The 21074-nt window shown below is 40.5% G+C and overlaps 1 protein-coding gene across 1 annotated transcript; it reads left to right on the top strand.

Moving 5' to 3' along the window:
• Positions 1 to 611: 611 nt before the first annotated feature.
• On the top strand, positions 612 to 16911 carry ankrd33ba (ankyrin repeat domain 33ba). The gene is made up of 6 exons (XM_071485472.1): positions 612 to 1538; positions 11959 to 12088; positions 12473 to 12613; positions 13265 to 13406; positions 14319 to 14517; positions 15307 to 16911. The coding sequence occupies exons 1-6, from the start codon at positions 1092 to 1094 to the stop codon at positions 15850 to 15852; spliced, it is 1605 nt and encodes a 534-aa protein (XP_071341573.1). The 5' UTR covers positions 612 to 1091; the 3' UTR covers positions 15853 to 16911.
• Positions 16912 to 21074: the final 4163 nt, after the last annotated feature.

Below are 21074 nucleotides of genomic sequence, written 5' to 3' on the forward strand. Positions count from 1 at the left end.
ATGTGACTTTTGCAATGTTTGCTGAAATAAAGCAGGTGCTTAAAAACTGATCAATAGGAATAGGGAGGAAGGCACGAATAAATTGCCTATTTCTACTTTATTTATACAGAAAGAGCATGATACAGAGAAATATGATATATTTATTCAATTTCTGATACTGTGCTTGTCACTGGGAAATAACTGAATTACAATTTAAATCTATGTGTGTGTGACCATGCAGACACATCTATGTATATGTGTGTGCAACAGCATTTTCTTACTTTTGATTTGGACTCAATTTGTGAGAGTCATGAGACAAATGGCATTACTGGGGGGTAGCAGTTTCTGTAATGCTCATATCGCTCTACCTAAATAAGTTGTATTATAGAATTTTACCCATATCAGACACTGGTATTTGCAGAATAGGAAAAAAAGGATCATCTTGTCATACCGATAAATAAACACATAAGACCACAAACATCAGTCTAAATCCCTACATTAATATTCTAGGAAAAATAATGTTTCACTATAGGGTGGCGTCCAGCAGAGAGAGTAGAATTAATCCCTTATCAGCAGACAGAGAGAGAGAGAGAGAGAGAGAGAGGAAGAGAGAGAGGTCCCAGTCCCATCTAATCGGATTAGGTGACTATAGGTTAACAGGCTGCTATCTCTCCCCTTCCTAGATGGGACGGCCGTGTCCCCAGCACTTTACTTTCTGCTGCAGCTTCGCTTTTGAACGGCCTGAATTTGAATATTTTCATCCGTGAGCTCTCTAACCGGAAAAACAAAGTGCAACTCAACGAGGTTTCGTTTTGAGAGCTCACTTTGTGGGACGCTCGCAGCTCAGACGGGCGCATGTCAGCAGCTCTCCGGGGATGACTGGTGACTGCGAGCGCAGTGTGCTAAACTGATCTATCTAGGCCTATGGTATCACAGATTAAGGAGTTTGTGTAATTTTAGGCTCTAGCAGACGATGTAACATACTTTTTTTTTTTTTTTTTTTTTTTTTGCATGAGCCTTCTTGTCTTGGAGACACAGCCAGTCACATGCCCGCGCACCGCATGCCAGGCTGCGCTCTACCCGGAGGACGGTGCCCTAGGGTCGGGTGTTAGATGGTGCTGATTACGGACGACAGGGATGGAGGAGGCGCATCGTCGGTCCGGGTCAAGCAGCTTCAACAGCAGCAAAAAGTCGTGGGCAAAATCGCCCAAATCCACCCGACCATAGCCGAGGAGCCGTTGTCCAACTCCGAGGACGAGGACTACCTGGGTTCATGCGAAGAGGACGATGAAGAGGACGACAGAGGCGAGGAAGACGACGATGAGTTCGAGGAAGTTGACTTTGAGGACTTGGACGACTGTCGGAGCATCGCGTCGGACGACTCCTTCTACCCGCCGGATGATGCGTTCGCGGACTCAGAGCGCACTCCGTCTCCGGAAAGTCCGGAGCCGCTGTCTTTCTTCCAGGCCTGCTGCACCAACAACGCGGCTATCGTCCGGATAATGATCCGGCATGGAGTGAAGGAGGAGGACGTGAAGGAAACGGACAGGAACAACAGGGTATGAAGCACATGATAGGACCACTCAGAGTAACTTCACATGAGTAGGCCCGGCTGGTACTTTCACAACACAACATACGGGACGGGGCAAGTTTTTTTTTTTTACTTCAGTACATGTCATGGTATATTTGGTCACATAATTGATGCAGAAGTTATGGAACGAGTAGCTATGAAGAGGTCTTGCTCAGGGACACAAAATCTTCTTGTGCATTGCTACCAGACTACATCAGCCAGACAGCCGCCATCGCCGTCCTGTCAGTGCAACAAGTTCAGATAAGAAGTCTCAGATTTAGTAGGTATTGAAATAATGAAGCCTGAGCTTGTTGCGGTGGCTTACTTGCCTATTTCCAGGTCTTTGGAAAGCATCTGGTCTGACCTCTTTTTAATACCTTTAATGTAGGCTGGGCCATGTGTTTAACTGTGCTGGCCATCTTCCCTGAAAACCTAAGTCATTACATCCGCATCTTATTAGGTCTGTAATTTATTTGCAATAGTTAATTAATAGCCAGTAATCAACCAAGTAACTCAAAAGGAGACTGAATAGACAATTTCTTACCGTGTCACCAGTTGACTTGAAAACATTTTACACCCTGTACGTGCTTTTATTCTGAAGTTCCTTGGCACACTTCATTCTTATAATGAGCTCACAACTTCTTCACACAAAACCGGTATATTCTGACAGGTTTCTGTATGTTTATATGATGACAGACCTCAGTTGGGAGAGAGCAAGCACACTCGGGCTCTTTAAAAAGATTGAAGTCCCTCAAGGTTAACAGAACACATAGTCCTCTGTGTGTGAGTGTGTGGTCATGCAGACATTTTTAAGTGTATGTGAATGCGTGTGTGAATACATTTGCTTATTCTTGATTTCAACTCAGTTTGTGGTGAATGACATTAGTATATTAAAGAGCATTTTCATTGTAATAGGATGATAATAAGAGTTTAATTAAATAATTTTAAATTATTCAAATTTTTCAAATGACTGAATAAGTAAAATTCCTATTTTTCACTGGAGGTAATTTATCAAAACAATTACTGCTTTCTCTAAAGATTATTGGAAATTTAATCTGCAGTACAATCAAAGTATGTATCCCTTCACGCCTGGTGCGTAAAGGTCACTCCTGCCGAAGAACTACAGCTCAGGGCAAAGAGATGAATCCATAATTATGGAACGCAAGACTAGTTTTTATTCATCTGGACATTTCACTAATAGTAATTGAATTTGTTGGCAATGTGCTCTTTGCTGGATCGCATTCAACGTTATTGTGACTGGAATAATTTGGCATAATTTGTTACCCTCTATCCAGGAAAAGTTTACCAAGCATGTGGTTCCATGCCTTCACACACAGTATATGAAAGCCACTAAATATAAGTGTTGCTTAACTTTTTAGCTGATTTGTGTTCTCATACTATTGATGTTACATAACCAATCTGAAACTCCAACCTTTGGTAGGGCTGGGTGATAAGGCTAAAAATATTGTTACGATAAAAATTTTCATATGACTTGATACTGATAATTATTGAACATTTTTAATGACTTATTTTTAATATAGACAAGGAGAAAAGTAGTATGCTACATCGTGGGTTATATCCTTGTGGGGTTTGGATGTTTTGTCATACAGTGATGTCGCTGAGTACCTCTCCAGCATGGACTGCCTGTGGGTTGTTTCTTGAGGAGTTAGGTCATGACTTACCACACGTTGCGTAATCCAGAGGAAGGAAATGGCTGAGGTGATAAAATCACTTCATCGGGAGGGTTTTCCACAGTTTACACACAAAATTTGTTAGAAAAAATACCACACTGGTGAGCTGACCTGTCCTTTTTGTTAACAATTCCCTCACCGTCCTCACCAGCTGCACTCATTTTCTCACTCCACGCACTGATGCAAGCGAACAACACACCTGCTGAATGATTGGCTGTTTGTGGCTCACTGTGTGCTCCATAATCAAGGGGTATGAACTGGCTGTGTTTATGAGCCAGGGAGGGAGCAAGTGGATTTTCTATCTGACAATTTTCATATTGTTTTATCACCCAGGCCTAACCTTGAGGCAGCCCCCACCTCTCTTTGTCTCTTCTTCCATTTCATCTCCTCTTCCCTATACAGGTATCTCTCACCACCTCTCCTTATTTCTCTGCATGTATGTAATAGCTGATGAGCTCATGGGAAGACAGAGGAGAATAACATTTTTGTAGTCCCAGGAAGTTTCTTTTCTTCTTCTCTTCTGTTGAGAGCTCCCTGATGCTTTAGCCTGTAGTATAGACTGTGCGTGTGAATATGTGTGTTTTATGAAAAAAGAAAGATGAACACACACATATACACACATTCTGTGCAAAGCCCAACAAAGAAAGGTCAAGGGTCCTACAGGCACTGGGATTAATTTAGTAACCTCCCCAAAACACATGCTTGCAGACAATGTGTGTGTGTGTAGGAGTGAGAGATGCAGAGCAAGAAAGTCATGTGTTTGCATAGTTAACCAGGATGTGTGCTGGTGCATTCACCGTTTATGCCATGCCCTCTGACCTCTGGGATGTGCACATACCCACAGACACAATACAGGTTAAGCAACACGTCCACTGAAACTCCGCGCTGATATGAATCTGTAAAGCTCATTAGCGATCGTGAATGCGCGTTCAACATCCTGAGAGAGATGTCAACATCCTAATATAGCAGTAAGTATGGCAAAGTGAGGCACAAGACAAATATGGGTGTGATATGCCAGGCTTGGATTTGACCAAGTACAACATGTTCCTCCTTTCTCTCTCATCAGCAGTTTTAAGGGGCATTTCTTGGAAGGCAAAGCGACTACTCTAGAGGTTTTGTCAAATTATATTTACAGTCTATAAAAGTATTGCATTATATATGAATAGTAGGATTGATATATAGTACGGTTGCAATTGTCTGGCTGTGTAAAACTAATACATATCCTTTTTGCAGTTGAAGCAGGTTAACCAGAAAAACCAGATCAATCTGAAAAAAAGTGGGCTGTATTAATATTTTGTAGACTATGTTGGAAAAATAAAGATACAGAAAGACAAATGAATTTTTAAGGGATAGAGGTTTGTGTGGCGTCTTGTATTGCAGAATGCGCAAGGGCAGCAGCTATATGTGCCAAGTATCCACATGGATCTTTGTAGTTCAGTGGTTCATAATCAACACCTGATCATATCACATCAGTGTGGTTCACAAAGAAGTTTCATAATAAAAAGTTGAGTAAACAGTAACAGTCCTTCATGTGGACAAAACATCTGCAATACAGTACAGATTAGGGATAATTCACATAGAGAGGGTAGAGAAACAAGTCATAGAGCCTAAAACAACATTTGCAAAAAAAATAATCTGTGTCACATAACAGAAGAGACAATCAGAACAAATGGTTCAACTTGGACCTTTAGGAACGTAAAGGAAATTTGATAAAACCATGATAAAGACCTACACTGAACACTTCAACCCTACATTTTAAAGAAAAAATAGTTAATGATGAGCACCCTGGTAGCTAACCTGGTACGGTGTGTAACATGTGCTAAGGCTTAGTCCTTACCACAGCAGCCTGGGTTTGGGTGTGCTGCATGTCATTCCCTGACTTGCTTGTCTATCTCTACTACTCTAAAAAATACAGCAGAAATGCTAAAAAAAAAAAAAATCTTGTGAATATATTTTGAGGCTTATTAGACAACTTATCTATCTATGGTCATAAACATAAGTTATCCTACATTATTTTTCCATCATGTTTTCTGGAGGCCTGTTTGAGTCTTTTTGCGAACCCACTTTTTGTCTTAGCCTAGACTTTGATAAGTAATAAAACTTTGCTTTCCACTGCCAAGCACACATGTTGAAACTAAATTAACTGGAATTACAAGAAAACCAACCGGACAAACAGTTGTTGACATAAACAGACAGCCTGTCCCCTGCACCCTTAGAAGACAGAGCAAAACAGTCCATGTTTCAACTGAGCAGCATTAATACTAAACTTAGCAAGAAACCTAATGACAAGCCATTATGTAGGTCATATGCAAGTACTTGTATTTAATTCTCCCTCTATATGATTACAGCACAGTAATTATATATACTGTCACTGTCAGAATCACTGAGTTCCCAGTGTTGTGACTGCAATGGCTGATGTGATGCGTGACATTTCAACAAACTACTGGGATTGTGCTGTAAAAAGTAAAAGATGAATTTAAGTAATGAACATCAGGGTTATACCTTTTAAATATTGACTGTCAGTGTGTGTGTGTGTGTGTGTGTGTGTGTGTGTTAATGTCAGTGCCATGTATCAAATTAAAATTGGTGTCCTCTGGCACCTCTGACCCTGTTTAGGACAGTGTGTGTCCCTCATAGAGTGGATAAGCTGTCATGCTCACAAACTCAATACATACGCACACACGCTCACATGCACACAGACACACAGAATCCAATCAACTTAAATGAGGCCACCCTGCCTGACTGTTACCTCTCTGACTTTCTCTTGCTCTCCTCTCTCTCTCTCTCTCTCTCTCTCGCACAGACACACACACACACTCACACACACAAGCACGCACACACACACACACACATACATACTCCTCCCTTAGAAAACCTGAGTCTCCAAATAGGCTGAGATCAGGTGAAAAAGCATGACAGGTACAGTATGCTTCAGTCGGACCTGCCAAAACAGCAAGTGACAAAGTTAACCACGGAGCATCTGACAGAACAGAAAGCACCGCTGACCGACACACACATCGACCGTCACGTCAACAAGCAAGCAGACTAAATGAGGGACACGCGGGGAGAGGCAGAAGTTTGGCACTGCAGACGGTAGCAAGCATGATGCTGCTAGCAAATATAGATATGTGGAAAAATCAAAGTGACAGTCATACATATCTGATTTGATACAGCCATGTGAAAGCTCAGCTGCAGATAGAAAGACAGAGAGAACAGGGAGGCTATTGACAGAAACATGGCCTGGTAGGCTGCGTCTGTGGCAGCAATGCTTCTAGTGTATGTGATTGAGGGCAGTCTACAGTGTGTTTGCCCGTGTGTGTACGTGTCCCTCAACACAAAGATGTACTGTAAAATGCAAAACGAATGCAAAGTTTTATATTTGGTTTACGCAGCAGGCTGCAGAGGTACAGTTTGTCGCCTGGAAGACCTGCAGGATTTAGACCAGTGCTTATTTGGGAAAAAATGAGGTGTGGCTAAGTCCTTATTTAGGAAACAAGAAGGTTAGATTGGTTTAGTGAAGCAATCACAATGGTTTAGGAAACCTGCAGGGGTTTAAAAAAAATATGTGGAGGTTAAATGGGTTTGTTTGGAATGCTATCCTAGTTGTTTTTGTGTGTATGATAATTTTGCTATTTGTTAAGAAAACCTGTCAATTTTTTAGTGGTAGTAGAATGAGCAGCCTCACAGGGCATAATCAGGCACTTGCCTGGATTAATAGGGCTTGTATCTGATTAGTTTCATCCATTTTTAAACCCATATACAGAAAAAAACGATAAACTGATTATTGGTTATAAACTACTTACAGAATCTGTTAAGTAAATTATTCTGGATTGTCTTTCATTTCAACAGCAGCGAAAGTTAATCAATTCCTCTGTGCTTCTTGGAGGATGCTGTGCTGCTTTCCGTGATACTAACCCGTTTTGCCCCACTGGCAACAATTGTTGCCAAAGTGTATCACTGTCATTTTCGACTCACCATAAAAAATCTCAAAGGTACTAATGCAACTTTTTCCACTTATATGCTAGTAGACAACTTAGACAAAGGTTTTGATTTCTAAAAAATGGTTTCCAAGTGCTTCCTATCGCATGGCATCATCTGCTTCCTGCTCCTTCCGGCTGAAGAAATGGCGGATGCAAATCTTCCTGGAAAGAGGTCATTTTCATAAATTTCTTATGATTTTACCCCCAAACATATTTATAATTATTTAATCATTCAAGTCTCTAGAGTAAAAAAAATGTACCTAGGATAAATATTTTTTTGTTCATGGGCTTATTTCTGTGAGTGGCAACAATTGTTGCCAGTCATAAAAATGCTATTTTTCATAAGTACAAAATGGAAAAAATAAATACATAGAATGATTCAGAGGGACTCAACTGATAAAATACAATTACAACTCTGAAGAAAATCTGGGCACAAATGGGCTAATAAGTGCAAACGTGCAAATGAGTCTCTTTTGGTTTCACATTATTTCAATAAGAAACACTTAACATAGTTGAATATTGGCTAGGGAAACCTGTTAAAACTGTGTGTCTATGAGGATTTTTGAGGGTTACACTTGGTATTATGTCATTCACATTGGAGCCAATTATTACAGCATCTCACAATAACTGTAAATACACTGTTATGTCTCTCTCCCTCCCCCTCGCTCTGTCCCTCTCGCTGATCAGGCTAAGCCTTTCTATTCCTAGCTCTGGATATTCCCCAGATTACTGAGTGTATGTGGATGTGTGTGTGTGTGTGTGTGTGTGTGTGTGTGTGTGCGTGTGTGTTGGTGTCTTTGTCTGTGTTTGTGTCTATATGGGCTAATAATAAGTTGACCAGAATGTTTGTGTGTATGTGTCTGTGTTCAGACTTTATCAGAGCCCACTGACCTTGATTGCAGATGGTGTGTGTACTTATTTGGTCAAAGTTGTCATTTCCAAAACCAAATTTTTTATACAATAAAATAGCAGCTCCTGTATTAGTGTTCTCCTGTGGATGTGAATTTCTGGTATCAGCTGATGAGATCAGTGCTGTAATTTAATTATTGAAATAACTGTAGCATAAAAAGTGTTTGCTGTATCACTGTCAGAGGTGTGTGTTTGCATTCAGTTTTAACCAAAACACATTGTGTGTATTCTTTAGGTCTAACATGTTAATAATGAGTTGAATACATTCCCTTTTTTTTTTTTTTTTATAAAATACGTGCAAAGCTGATTTTTAAGTATTTCAAATCCTTCGTTGTTTATATCTAATGATTACAAGATAGCAGTCTTCTTCTTCCACGCCATGTTGGCACATTGCTGCATATCATGGTACATAACAGCCGACTGTAGGTCAGTCAAACAGTGTGAAACTGTTGTCCCAATGCATGTGCGTCTTCATGCGCGTGCATGAGCACAATCAGAGGTCAGAAACCCCACAAGCTACCTTACATGGTTGTTTTCCAAGACATTGCTCTGTAGGTTTGAACTGGCCTGGGGCCAATGTTGTCACCTGTTGGTATGAGGTTTGACAATCTGGACAGTTGCCATCACCTACATTACTACAGTGCAGGACAAAAACAACTGATGTTGCAGGAGCTTGCCACTGACACACATCAGGTTTGAGATAACAAAAAGTTTGGGTGATGACTAGCTTCCACTTTTCGACCAGCACAGTAGGTGCTGCACAGTGTTGAATGTTGTAAAGTGGCAGATAGCAGCTTAAATTGCCAGTGTTTGATAGCTGTGTGAAAAGGAAAAAGATGCCTTGCTTTCACGTTTATAGGCAACATGAATGAAAAAAAGAAATGCTACCTACATGTGTTACATTTGAAGCTTAGTCTTCATCTTTATTTGGTCTACATACAAAATACATAATTACAGTAAAAAAAAACTACTTGTGAGGATTTGAATCTGTCATGCTCAAAGCCTCTCTTTACATTTTATTGTAGCCCTATCTTTTTATACACACATGCACTTCATACACGCTCATCCACCCTTGGTGGTACCTCTCTTGATTGTTTTAGGGTTGTTGAACTGCCAGATTGTGTTGTTATTTTTATCCCTTTAGTCACTGAGTGGGTAATATTGTGTAGCACAGCTGCCTTTTTTTTTCGATTCCTGTGTGTCTCTGCAATTACTGTACTCTTCAAATGCCAACATTGCCAGCAACTACTAGTAGAGTGCATCACAATCAGAGCACGATGGATTTGTAAAATGTATTCCTGTGTGTATGATGGGGATATGATGAGTAGAAAATCTTAGTCCGCAAGAAAAGAAAAAGCAAGAAGTTACATGCTCATGTGTTTGTGTGTGTGTGTGAGAAAGTTTCACAGAGAAAATAGGACACTGTCTGATGAAATTGCTCCAGACATGCTGCAGGGCGTGCTTCTACAGTACATCACAGCAAGGCTGGAGGGTTGCCAAGAATGTGTGTGAGACAGTGAGAGAGAGAGAGCCAGACAAGGTCTGCATGTGTGTGTCTCACCAGATAGAGCTATTTGTAGCTGTGCCATTATATGTGAACTTCTTCCAGACAATCCACCAGTTACTCCACAGGACCTCTCTCCACCTTTTCCCCTTAAATCTCTCAGGGCTGACAACAGTAATGTGACTACATCTCCAGCTGGCTGACAGCCTGGCTCGTTGTAGCCAAAAGTTTAAGTTCGCCTTACAGGTGAAAAAAACACCTCTTGTCTTGTAAATGCTTTAAGACATCGTTTTAACTTAGCCTCTGCTGCAGAGATAATTAAACGCTAAATTGCTATATGTTAACAAGAAACTGTGCTTTCAGGCAATCCTTGCCATACTTCAGCAAAAAGCTATAATTGTAGGATTTATCAGACCATGTTTTGTTAATATGTAATAATAAATTAAGGCTTGATTAAAATCATCCGCAACCTGACACATTTGTATAGGATGAATTGTATATACTAAACTGTGGGTATTTTACATGAGGTTTTTATATTTTAACTGTAGTGAGTTGTAATATTCAGTATGTGGAGATGCACATCTTTATCCGTGTGTGTGTGGGTGTGTGTGTGTGGGTGTCTGTGTGGTTTGGTGGGTAGGAGTTGGTTTTTGGAGAGGTTGGCAGAAACTTTGTAAACCTGTTTAAACCTTCAGGTCCTATCTGTACCAATCATCTCTTTATTCATTTCAGTGAGACAGAGCTTTTGTAACACAGTGTGCTGGGAACCAAGACAAAAAACTCATTTTGTCAAGAGTTGCTTTGAGTGCTTTAACGAAGAGAACATCATGACACAGAGGCAGGTTCATGAATCAAGCCTGCTCAAGGATTATTAAATGTCGAACAAATTGTAAGATCTTACCTACATACTGAACTTCATGCATTCCTCTTGCCTGCAAAGTCTGATTTTTAACAAGATTCTCATATCCAGATGATGTTAAATATACGCAAAGAAGTTCAATACACCATGGTGTCTTTGTATATTGACTTGTCCTGCAGTCGGGTCAATTGGATTTTCACAGAAACTGGGAGGTGGTAGTTGATATTGACTCTGTTTCAATCACCATGTGTTTTACAGTATGACACACCTCCATGACCTCCAGCTAAGCCAGTACGCTGCCTTTCAGCTGCTGTTTGTCGTCAACTTGACCATGTTCGATTTGAGCATATTTGATTCAATCTCACATAACAGAAACACCTTCAAATATAGATATAAGTAAGATGTAGTGGTAAAAGTGCAGCGAGACATGTTCCTGTTGTTGAAAACACAAGATGAGAATTAAAATGCAGACAGCATTTCCTTGTTAATCTCGGCAGAATACATACATATTTGTCTTGCAGCTGATGCAGGTGCTGTCTGTCTGACTGGTGGACATTTCCAGCACTAATTAATAGTCCCAGTAGGGTCAGCTGCCTTTTCAATTGATAATTAATTAATTAATCATTATGACCAACACATTGATGTTTGTTGCAGCTTTATTTTTTCTGATAGCAAGGGCTTTGCAAGTTACACTTATGAACATTTGTGCACTTTGTACACCCTCACATTTATTCTCATTACATTGTTCATATATTTACTAATTTGTGAAATGAAAGCGTATTCCAAATGTATCCAATTCTGCTCTGACACATCTAGTGAAAGACATTTCTTTCTAACAGAAATAGTTCATGTACTAATGTTTACATAGACTGCATATGATATGTCAATTGAGAACTGTGTGTTCCTAAATTCCCCCCGCCCCCATCTCTCTTCTCTCTCTGGTGGTAAACTTGTTTGTCTTGGCTGATGAGGCGTGCACCTTCTGGAAAGTACTCAACTTTTACAACTTTTAGTTTTCCACGACTCTCGTACTCACATGAACTCACGCTCAGAGACTAACATTTACACATTCATCCACACACATAAAAGGGCACCTATTCTGGCACGAACACACACAAACACAGGCACATACACACAGCGAGGGAGACAGCTTATTTTTCCGCTGAGTTCAAGACGGTTCAGGTCTCAGTGAAAACATAACAGATGTCATATTTATTTATGGATAATAGTTTTGAAAGATGCACAAATGTCCCCCGGTCTTATATGGATTCTTACTGACCCTGCCATTATCAAATTTTTCTTCATACTACTTCCTAGATGTCAGCACTGGAGTTTGACTTTATCTCCTTAAGCAAGTTTTTTCTTTCCTGAACAATTTTGCTGATTCTAAACTTAAGCCTCTCTCCCTTTTCCTCCTATTTTAACTCCCCTATCTCTACGTTCTGTCCCGTCACTTTCTCTCCCAGATAGGGCTCTTGATTGCATGTTACCAAGGTTACGTGGATGTTGTCATAGCGCTGTCTCAGTGTCCGTACCTGGATGTCAACTGGCAGGACAGCGAGGGAAACACAGCTCTAATCACTGCTGCACAAGCAGGTGAGTTCCACGTACACACACACGCAAATCAAACACAGGCTCAGACTCACATACACACAGATACACACAGACTGGTTCATTGTACTGTGGAACACATGCACGCACAGATACAAGTACACGCACAGTGTGGCACTAATGCTGAGACAGATGAACACGCACAGACGAGCATCAAAAACACAAGTCTGCACTCGCTGTTCTCAAGCCTTCCGCAACAGAAGTGACGAGTGTTTTGTATGAAAGCATATTGACGTAGATCTTGTGCGTCTAAAACATGGAGGACAAGTGTGAAGGAGCGTTTGGCAGGTCTTTTCCAAGCCAACGTTATGCTTACAGATTGTGAACGGAGACTGACAGCGATGGTTTTCTGTCGCTCTGTCCTTCAAGGCCACATAACAATAACCAACTATCTGCTCAACTACTACTCCGGGTTGGACATCGAGAGGAGAAACTGCCACGGCTTCACGGCTCTGATGAAAGCTGCCATGCAGGGCCGGGTGGAATGTGTGCGCTCGCTCATGATGGCAGGTGAGGCAAGTGTGTGTGTGATCACAGTAAACGTACAAAACTCTTACAGCTATCAAATTTCATGCGCAGAAACAAATGTCTCAGTAACAGAAACATGTTGCGAACATGCCGCAGTAGATTTTTACAAATTACCTGGATTTATGTGCAGATTTTACTGATTACAACCACAGAATGTTGTTTACTCTACCATTACTCTGCCATCGGGCAGCTCAGAAAACTGTGAACAGATTTTCAGAAATTTGGACAGATGGACAATTTGAACACGTTTTGGCAGCGATTCAGATGAGAATTCTCTTTTTTACCCATAAGAGTGGAACTAATAGAGAGATTATATGCCAAATCATAGAGGCAGAGGTTTTAGTTTGACTTTAATGATGGGAATGACACCTTTAGATTGATTTATCAAAATGTTTATTTTGGCATTTTGTGCATTTCCTATCTGGCCTGGTGAGATGTGTAAGGATGGTGTGCATTAGATAGCAGACTGAGACACAAACTTTTGAATCTTCAATCATTTCTTTGCCCTCCTCTTCACTTCTGAGCACATCTAACTCTTTCTATCTCCAGCTTGTTATCTTTCAACCCACATCTTTGTGTATCCACCCTCTGCTATGCTCTTTCATTGACATTTCTATTTGTTGTGTCTACCAGGGGCTGCCCTGAATGCCAGAGACTTCGGCCGCCACATGACTGCCAGGGAGTGGGCCTTATTTACAGGGCGTTATGAAACCGCCTGGGTGATTACACGTCTGATGGAACGACCCTGTCCTTACCAGTACTCGGATACGTACAGGTAAAACTAACAGCTGGATCAATTTGTTTCTCTGTGTGTCTGTTTGTCAAATTGTGTTCAGAGGGAAGCAGGCAGAAATCTGTTTATGAACAAAATATTGGGGCTGCAATATTTCAAAAATTAGTCATTTTGCAAGCAGCCCTTTTCTCTGACTCTTCACTTGGGCTACTTCATAAACCCAGCATCTTGAGCTGGCTGCCAACCAGCTGTAGAAAACAAATAATCCTGACCTGCATTCTAACTATGTAGTTATGGACTAGTCATCTTTTCATCTGTGTTCTGGCCATGTTTAGATTCACTGCACTTTGCTTTTCTGGCTATTTGCTGCCATCATTAATTTTCACCTTGATATCCAACAACCCAGCACACTGCTTCCCACATCGACACAACATTCCCACAGATGAAAGCGCAAGTTTTGATTGCTACATGGAGATTTAAACATTCAGCACAAGGTCACAGAGTCAGTGTGAGATATGTTTAATAAATCGTACTATTTCTCACAAAGTTTAATGTGAAAAAGCTGTTGATTGAAGATTAAGGAGGGTTAACGCAAGAGGCAGTTGTTTCATAAGAAAGGGATAAAAAATACCCAGCCCAAGACAAACACAATGACACACTGTACATGCACTAAGCAAGATAACGTCGTAGAATAAAAGAAACATGTTTTTTATTTAGTCTCATTGAGATAATGATCTCTTTTGCAAGAGAGACCTGTGCACAAGAAACAATCACAAAAACACAAGCAACAAAAGAAAGACAGCAAAATACACAATGCAAGAAACTAAGAAATGAGGAATTAAGAAAAACTGAGGGTACAGAGTCATAATAAGTTGTAAGAGTCATGTGAGAGTGCACTGTTTGCCTTATGATTATGAAGAGCAAACTGGATTTATGTCAAACTTGCTCTCCCAGTCTAGAGTGGCCCCCGCTGGCATCACTGGTGGCCAAAGCCCAGGAGCCCCGTGGCTGCCTGAAGCGCCTGTCCGACACAGTGCGGAACGTCTTCAACATTGCAAATGTCACCAACCCTGAAGATGCCGGTGTCATTGACCACATGGTTTCTATTACAACGGCCATGAGGAGCCCTTTCATTGCAATAGCATGCCATACGGTGAGTAATGAAGCTCTAGATGATGCTTACTACTGGTCATTATCCAGTTATTCATTAATCAGCATTAAACTCTATACCACGAGATCCAAGAACACATCTACTCTAACCCACACGTTCCTCCATCACAACAAGCTTTTTTCGAACATAAGCTGAGATAAGGTGAAGCAATGAGTACAACTCTTTGAGATAAGGAAGCATTTTTTAAGGTGAAGGTCTTTAAAGCTGCTCTCATCTGCATTATCCCTGGTGGTTTCTGTACATAGTCAGCATGGTTGGAGATATCAGCTCATTTTCTTATCTTCCAGTGGAGCAAAATATTCTTGTACAATGTGGAAATCACCTTCAGGCATGAAATTTGACTTGAGTTATTTGTGTGTTTCTGCGTTAGTGTGCAAAATGTGTCTGTTTGCGTTTATCTAGTCGTAGCATAAAGTCTGTCTGTCAGTCTGTCACTACATACAAGTGATGTGCAAATAAACTAATGATAATATTGTTGTTGTAATGCTGTTAAAAGCCACTAATTTATCTTTTATTTTACCAGAAAATTCTCAGTTTTTTTCATTGGATTAGTTCATAGTAATTAAAGGATATAATTAACGTCAGCTTTATCCGATAAGCAGGTTATTTACACAAGATTACCAGTGCTGCAATCAAAACAAAGGGGAAACTGAGCACTGCTTTTCATTAATAAAAGACCTAGAATTCTGTTACTATCACTACTATTGCTACTGCAGAGCTACTGATATTATAACAAGTAAAACCATTCAGAGACTGTTGATTTTGTTTCAGGTGTGTCCTGACAGTCCCCCAAGTGTGGGCAAGCGGCGCTATGCAGTCCCTGAGATCGTCCGCCAGCAGCGCGCCAAAGAGCTCCGCTCCGTCAATCCCGACAGGGTGGACACCCACCTCAAACTCTTCCAGAACTCCCGGGTCACACTAGTGGCCAAGAACACTTTAGACCGCCGGGCCAGCCTCCAGGCCCAGAGCCTGGTGCCTCGGCACAGGAGCTCCAGCCTGGGTATTGTGGCTTATAATGAAGCACTGGAATTGCGAAGAACCAGTCTACTGCCCATGCACATGGTGCTGAGGAGGAGCAGTGTCAGGCCGGGCTTCAGCATCCCCAAAGTGAGGGTGTCCAAGGCACCCACGCCAACTTATGAACCAGAAAAGATTCGGAGGAAGAGTAGCGCCAAAGATGGAGGGGGGCACCTGCTGCAGATCCCAAAATGGCGGTACAAGGAGCTAAAAGAAGAAAGGAAGAAAGCTGAGGAGGCTGAGAGGAGGCGACTGGAGGCTGTAACCAAGAGACACCTTGCTGCCGGGAAAAGGAAATAATGCCATTGCCTCGAAGGATGTCATGTACACTAACCCTAACTTTAGTAGTTCAGAAGTTTTATGCTGGACAGGTTTGTCTCCAATGTTTTTCTACCATCTCTCGAGCTCAGGGTGAGCCTAGAATTACCAGCAGGGTTCCTGAAAGAGGAGAGAGGACTGAAGGTTGTATTTGTCAACTTACCTTTGCATCCTCAATTGAATTCTTTTCAATGTCAGCAAAAAGGATGCCGGTTTGCCTCTTAAAAATGGCTTTGACAGTATATTAGAAGTGTACAATACTCAGCATCTTTTGTGATGTCAAAGAGTGAATTCCCAGGGGATTTGATACTTGAAATGTGTTAGATAACTTATTTTTCATATTTATTGCTTTTTAATGGAGGGTCAAGTCTACATTTTGTTACTCTATGAGTGCTCAATACAGTAGTGTTTCTGTAGTGTGTTACACTGTATTGGAGCAGAAGACACTTATTAACACACACTAAGTATGTGTTCATCTTTCTACCAAAAAAAAAACTTAAGCAATCCATCAAAGATGTTATGAAATAATGTCTTTAAAATATTCAGTGGAGAATACTAATGGGCGTGTCATATTGGCTGAGAAAATGAAACATAAGCTTTTATAGAATCTGATGTCATTTAACAGCAATATTTTTAGATGCTTTCTGTTTTTGCTTTATGATGAAATCCATGAATGTATTTTGCTTATATATATATATATATTATATTAGAGATTTTAAAAGCTTTTTGATGACAAGCTTTTTATTTTTTATTCAAGATGGTTTTTGTTCTTTTTTTAACATACTGATGTGCAAAGAGTTGTATTTTCTAGTCTTAATGTTTGAAACCAAGACTGAAATGTAGAGCACTATTGTGATGTAACAGTTTAATCTTCCTAGGTGGGAAGAAAGTTCAAGCTCTCTCCTGAATGTTAACATTGCAAAACTACACTGACTCTCGTGATAAAGTATCATGCAACGACAACTCATGGGTGATGTGACTGAAATAAACACTTCTGCTAACAGTAACTTTGGATGCGGTTGTGCTTGAACCAACAATTAATGGTCTACTTTTATTATGATTTCAAATGTCTCAGCCATTCTTTGTTGTGAAGTTAATAAGAGAATGATGGGAATTTTTTTTTTATATTTGACGTATTTATTTTTTAATTATTTATATCCACTAACAATTACAAAAAAATGATTCAATATTAATTCAGTTTTGAGAGACTCAGTGTGAGTGTGAGCCTCAGTCAATGTGACAGGACAGGTAGAACTAACGCAATAATCCTTAACATATGAACCCTGTTATAAAAACAGCCAACACATTATAGCACAAGAGGTCAGCTCCCTGTTTTAACATTAGAATAGTGGAAATAATGCAGAAAAAAATAGCCACGAGTTTTAACACACAGAGCCACAGGGAGAACAGTGATATAACATTGTCAGGATTTCTGAGAGCACAATTTCACGCTCCTAACTCCTCATGGTGATTGCAGCTTAAGTGCCTTCCAAGAGTGTGCATCTAATATACATGTTGATGAGTTGCTAAGGGGTTACAAGGGCACTGTGTAGCCAAGTCGTTTCTTCAAATAAACTTCACTGACTTCACATCTGCTTAGATACTCCCCGGAGGAAGTCATTTGAACACGACAAAAGATGAGCAAATTGCACATTTACTGAACTCTACACTTAACAAGTGGTTGCAGGATTAACATATTTAACATTAACATAGGAAAACAGAGCATTTTCTCCAGTATATCTGTGAACTGTTGAAAATTTTCTCTGGAATACAGAATGAAACTGAAATACCCTTAGACAGATCACATGCTTACTTTTATGGTTATTAAATTCTGGGCAATACTGTTATGTGTGCATAATGTGTTTTTATTTTGATAGTTTGTTTATCTGTCCCCAGTTCACTCGTACAGTGTGTGTGTGTGTGTGTGTGTGTGTGTTGGCGAGAGACAAAAGCTATTAGCCCCGAATGCATCAGATAATATTTAGGTCATCGCTGTAGCTCAAACAGCTGTTGGCTTAGATTGTAACCTGAGATTATGAAGCGCCGCTGGCTTGGTCAGCACTTCCCCTCCCACCCTCCTCTGCCACACCGACCCAAATCCTTCACAGAAATTCAGAAGTGGCCAAATAAATCGGGCACTATCCACTGATTGTATGACAGCTTTTATGTTATGCTGTGATGCTACAGGGTGGGATTTAGACAGGGTGGCCTGATTCTAGATCAGCACTGGAGAGAATCTTTAGTCTGGGCCCTCTGCTGGTTGGTTTTGGTAAACACTTAAAGATATCTGCATGTTACATATAGCACATCTAAAAATGCATTGTGCATATTTAAGCATATGATAATAATCCTCCACTAGAAAGACATTTTGAGTCAGTTAATGAGCTAGTCACTGACATACTGAATGGGATAACCAGGATGCGTTCTCTGTCTAACCGGTGCAGGCCACATGACTAGATACAGTGGCTATGCTACACTTACCAAGCATTTTGTTAGTAACATCATACTAATAGTGGATAGGGTGTATGTGTCCTCTCAAAACAGCCTCAGTTCTCCTCTAGCATGAATTCCACAAGATGTTGGTCCATGTTGACATGATTGCATCACATCATTTCTGCACATTTATCAGCTGTAAATTCATGCTAATCTCCTGTTCTACAACATCCCAAAGGTGTTGTGCTGGATTCAGATCTGGTGACAGGGGAGGCCAATGAAGTGACACTGAACTCATGTGCATGAAACCAGTTTGACACGACGGTATCACAGTTTGTGATATGAAGCATTATCATGCCGGAAGTAACCATTGGAAGATGGTATGCTGTGGCCATAAAAGGATGCACATGGTCAGCAGTAATACTGAGAAAGGCTGTGACATTTAAAACCATGATTAATTGAAATTAAAGGCCCGCAGTGTGCTAAGAAAACATTCCTCACTCTAGTACACCACCACGCCCAGCCTAGACTGTTGATGCAAGACAGTTTGGGTCCATGGCCACTTGAGGCTGGCTCCAAAAGCTAGTCAGCTAGTAGTGGGTTTTAATATAACTCACTCAATTAAATTTTATTGAGGCTTAAATTTATGCATAAACGAGGGCGTGGCCACTTTGACTGACATGCGGGTGCCAACACAGTTGGTTAGCTTCTAGGTGTCTAGAGAATTCTCCTGTCCCAACCACCTTTCCTTTTCCTTGATGCAAGGAATTGTGGGACAGCATTATCTTCTATCCTTTCATAAAGGAAAGTCCAGTGTATCTTATGCTAAAAGAGATTGAAGTTCCTTTCCTCTTATCATGGCTGCCACTTAGATACTTCCGGGTCATTCCACTCAATCTTCCTAAGCAAAAAAGATAGCAGCCCTAGTATTAGTTTCTTTAAATTTTAGCACTAATTAGCAGGTGTGTTCACCAGTATCATTATGCAGCTGAATATATAGCACCGGGGAGTTTAAATTGCAGAATATAATTGACTTAATTATTTAATTTCCTCTCTTTTTCTCCCAATACATGCTCAAAAATATTCTCCAGGTCTCAATGAATTTCTCCATATTTTCTATGATTTAGCAAGACCCAAATGTAATCTGTCCCATTTCTCAAGGTGTGAGTGCTATATAATTTTAATTTCTTTTTTTAGTATTCTTTGAAATGATACTCTGATGCAATCAAGGATAAAGTAGGTCCTTCTTAATGAATTCCATTTCTGAAAAGCTGAAAAGTATGAATAAATGATCATGTCTTAAAATTAAATCAGCGTCAGAATGATCTACAATGTACGAACTAAAAATGAACTTCAAGTGTTGGTGCCCTCGTTGATAAAAAAGTGAGGAAAACTTGGCAGAGAACAGCTCTCTTACACACAAAAAAACTCTGGAATTTTGCTAATAGGACGCTTGACAAAAAAGTATGCCACTATACCTTCTGGTGGACGTTTTCAACAGCAACACTGCAGAAAATTGATCAATGGTATCTTTGTACCACCCATGGTATTATGTAATGCTTGGATATTAAAAAAAAAGTGGAGATTAGAGGAGAAAACAGTTTGATTTTGGTAAAGCTGTAGCCAAAATGTCATTGTAACTTGGTCCTGACCTGACTGAAATAAATACCTTTTCCTCCAACTGTTGCCTGAGTAAACCAAGGCATCTGTGGAAGGCTTTCAGCCTCAACTAGTTAAAGCCAGTTTTAATGTACCTGAGGGCCACATGGCCAACAGCTAGTGGAGTACACTCAAGGCTAATATAATAAAGTGCCTCTAAATGAGAATGACTTGGTGCTGAAGGTAAAGTGCCATAACCCTGACTGTTTTATGGTGTTGGAAGACAAACTAAAATGTTTCGGGGTCAGACTGACATTAACAGATAACCTCTTTTGCCTGCTGACACAACGTTTCTAGAAGCTGGCCTTTTTTAGACATTCCTCCAAAATACACCCACATGCAGGGCAGCGTCTTGCTCACAGGCAGATGTTTGTTGTTTGTTGTCAGTTTGTTGTTAGCGGCCAGAAACCATCACTGAGCCAGTCAATATTGTTTCTATACAGACTTCATGAGTCAAAAGGTAAACGCACATACCTATTATTTAAAATTTGGACTGTGACTACTGTATGGGTGGGTGAACATAGTTACAAGTCAGTTTATCTTTGCAGCATCAGTGTGAAGTGTTAAATACTGGCCTAATGTTTACTAGCTAAACTAGCAATAAAATGTAATCCTAGCCAAAATTCTGAGTTTTTAAGAAAGCATGTTGATCTAATTTACCTTCTCTGTTGTGGAATTCATACACACGCAACCAGAGATTCCTGAGCAGGGGAGTATGATGCATTTTTAGCTCTGTCTTTCTCTCATCCTGTTCCTCCAGTCAGTCCAATGAGGCACGGCAGGGGATGAGAGGTCTGCCACATTGAGAGAACTACATACAAACACGGAGAGTCAAGGAGATTTTCTTTAATGGGGTGTTTCAGTTTGCTGACAGAGACTCGTACCAACTAAGCCAGCGCTGGCTGCTTCATTGGGATAACATAAGCTGACAGAACATCTGGTTGCAGATGCTTGTGTAAAGATGGATTACACGCACTAACACCTGGTGCACGGTGTTGTGTGCGAGTGCTGAGGGGAAAAACAGCAGACAGCTCTTGGAGAGATGCTTCTGTTTCATTTCAAAACACCAGCTGAGCCCTAATCCCTCAGTGCAGGGTGCTAATTCACCATGG

The sequence above is a fragment of the Trachinotus anak genome, unplaced genomic scaffold (genome assembly GCF_046630095.1).
Source record: "Trachinotus anak isolate AG129_WGS33_773 ecotype Australia unplaced genomic scaffold, CSIRO_AGI_Tana_v1 ptg000009l, whole genome shotgun sequence".
Taxonomy (NCBI): Eukaryota; Metazoa; Chordata; class Actinopteri; order Carangiformes; family Carangidae; genus Trachinotus; species Trachinotus anak.

Coding starts and splice junctions, on each gene's coding strand:
- ankrd33ba (XM_071485472.1), top strand. CDS start 1,092: ATGGTGCTGATTACGGACGACAGGGATGGAGGAGGCGCATCGTCGGTC. Junction 1,539..11,958: donor AAACGGACAGGAACAACAGG/GTATGAAGCACA, acceptor TTTCTCTCCCAG/ATAGGGCTCTTGATTGCATG. Junction 12,614..13,264: donor GCGCTCGCTCATGATGGCAG/GTGAGGCAAGTG, acceptor TGTGTCTACCAG/GGGCTGCCCTGAATGCCAGA.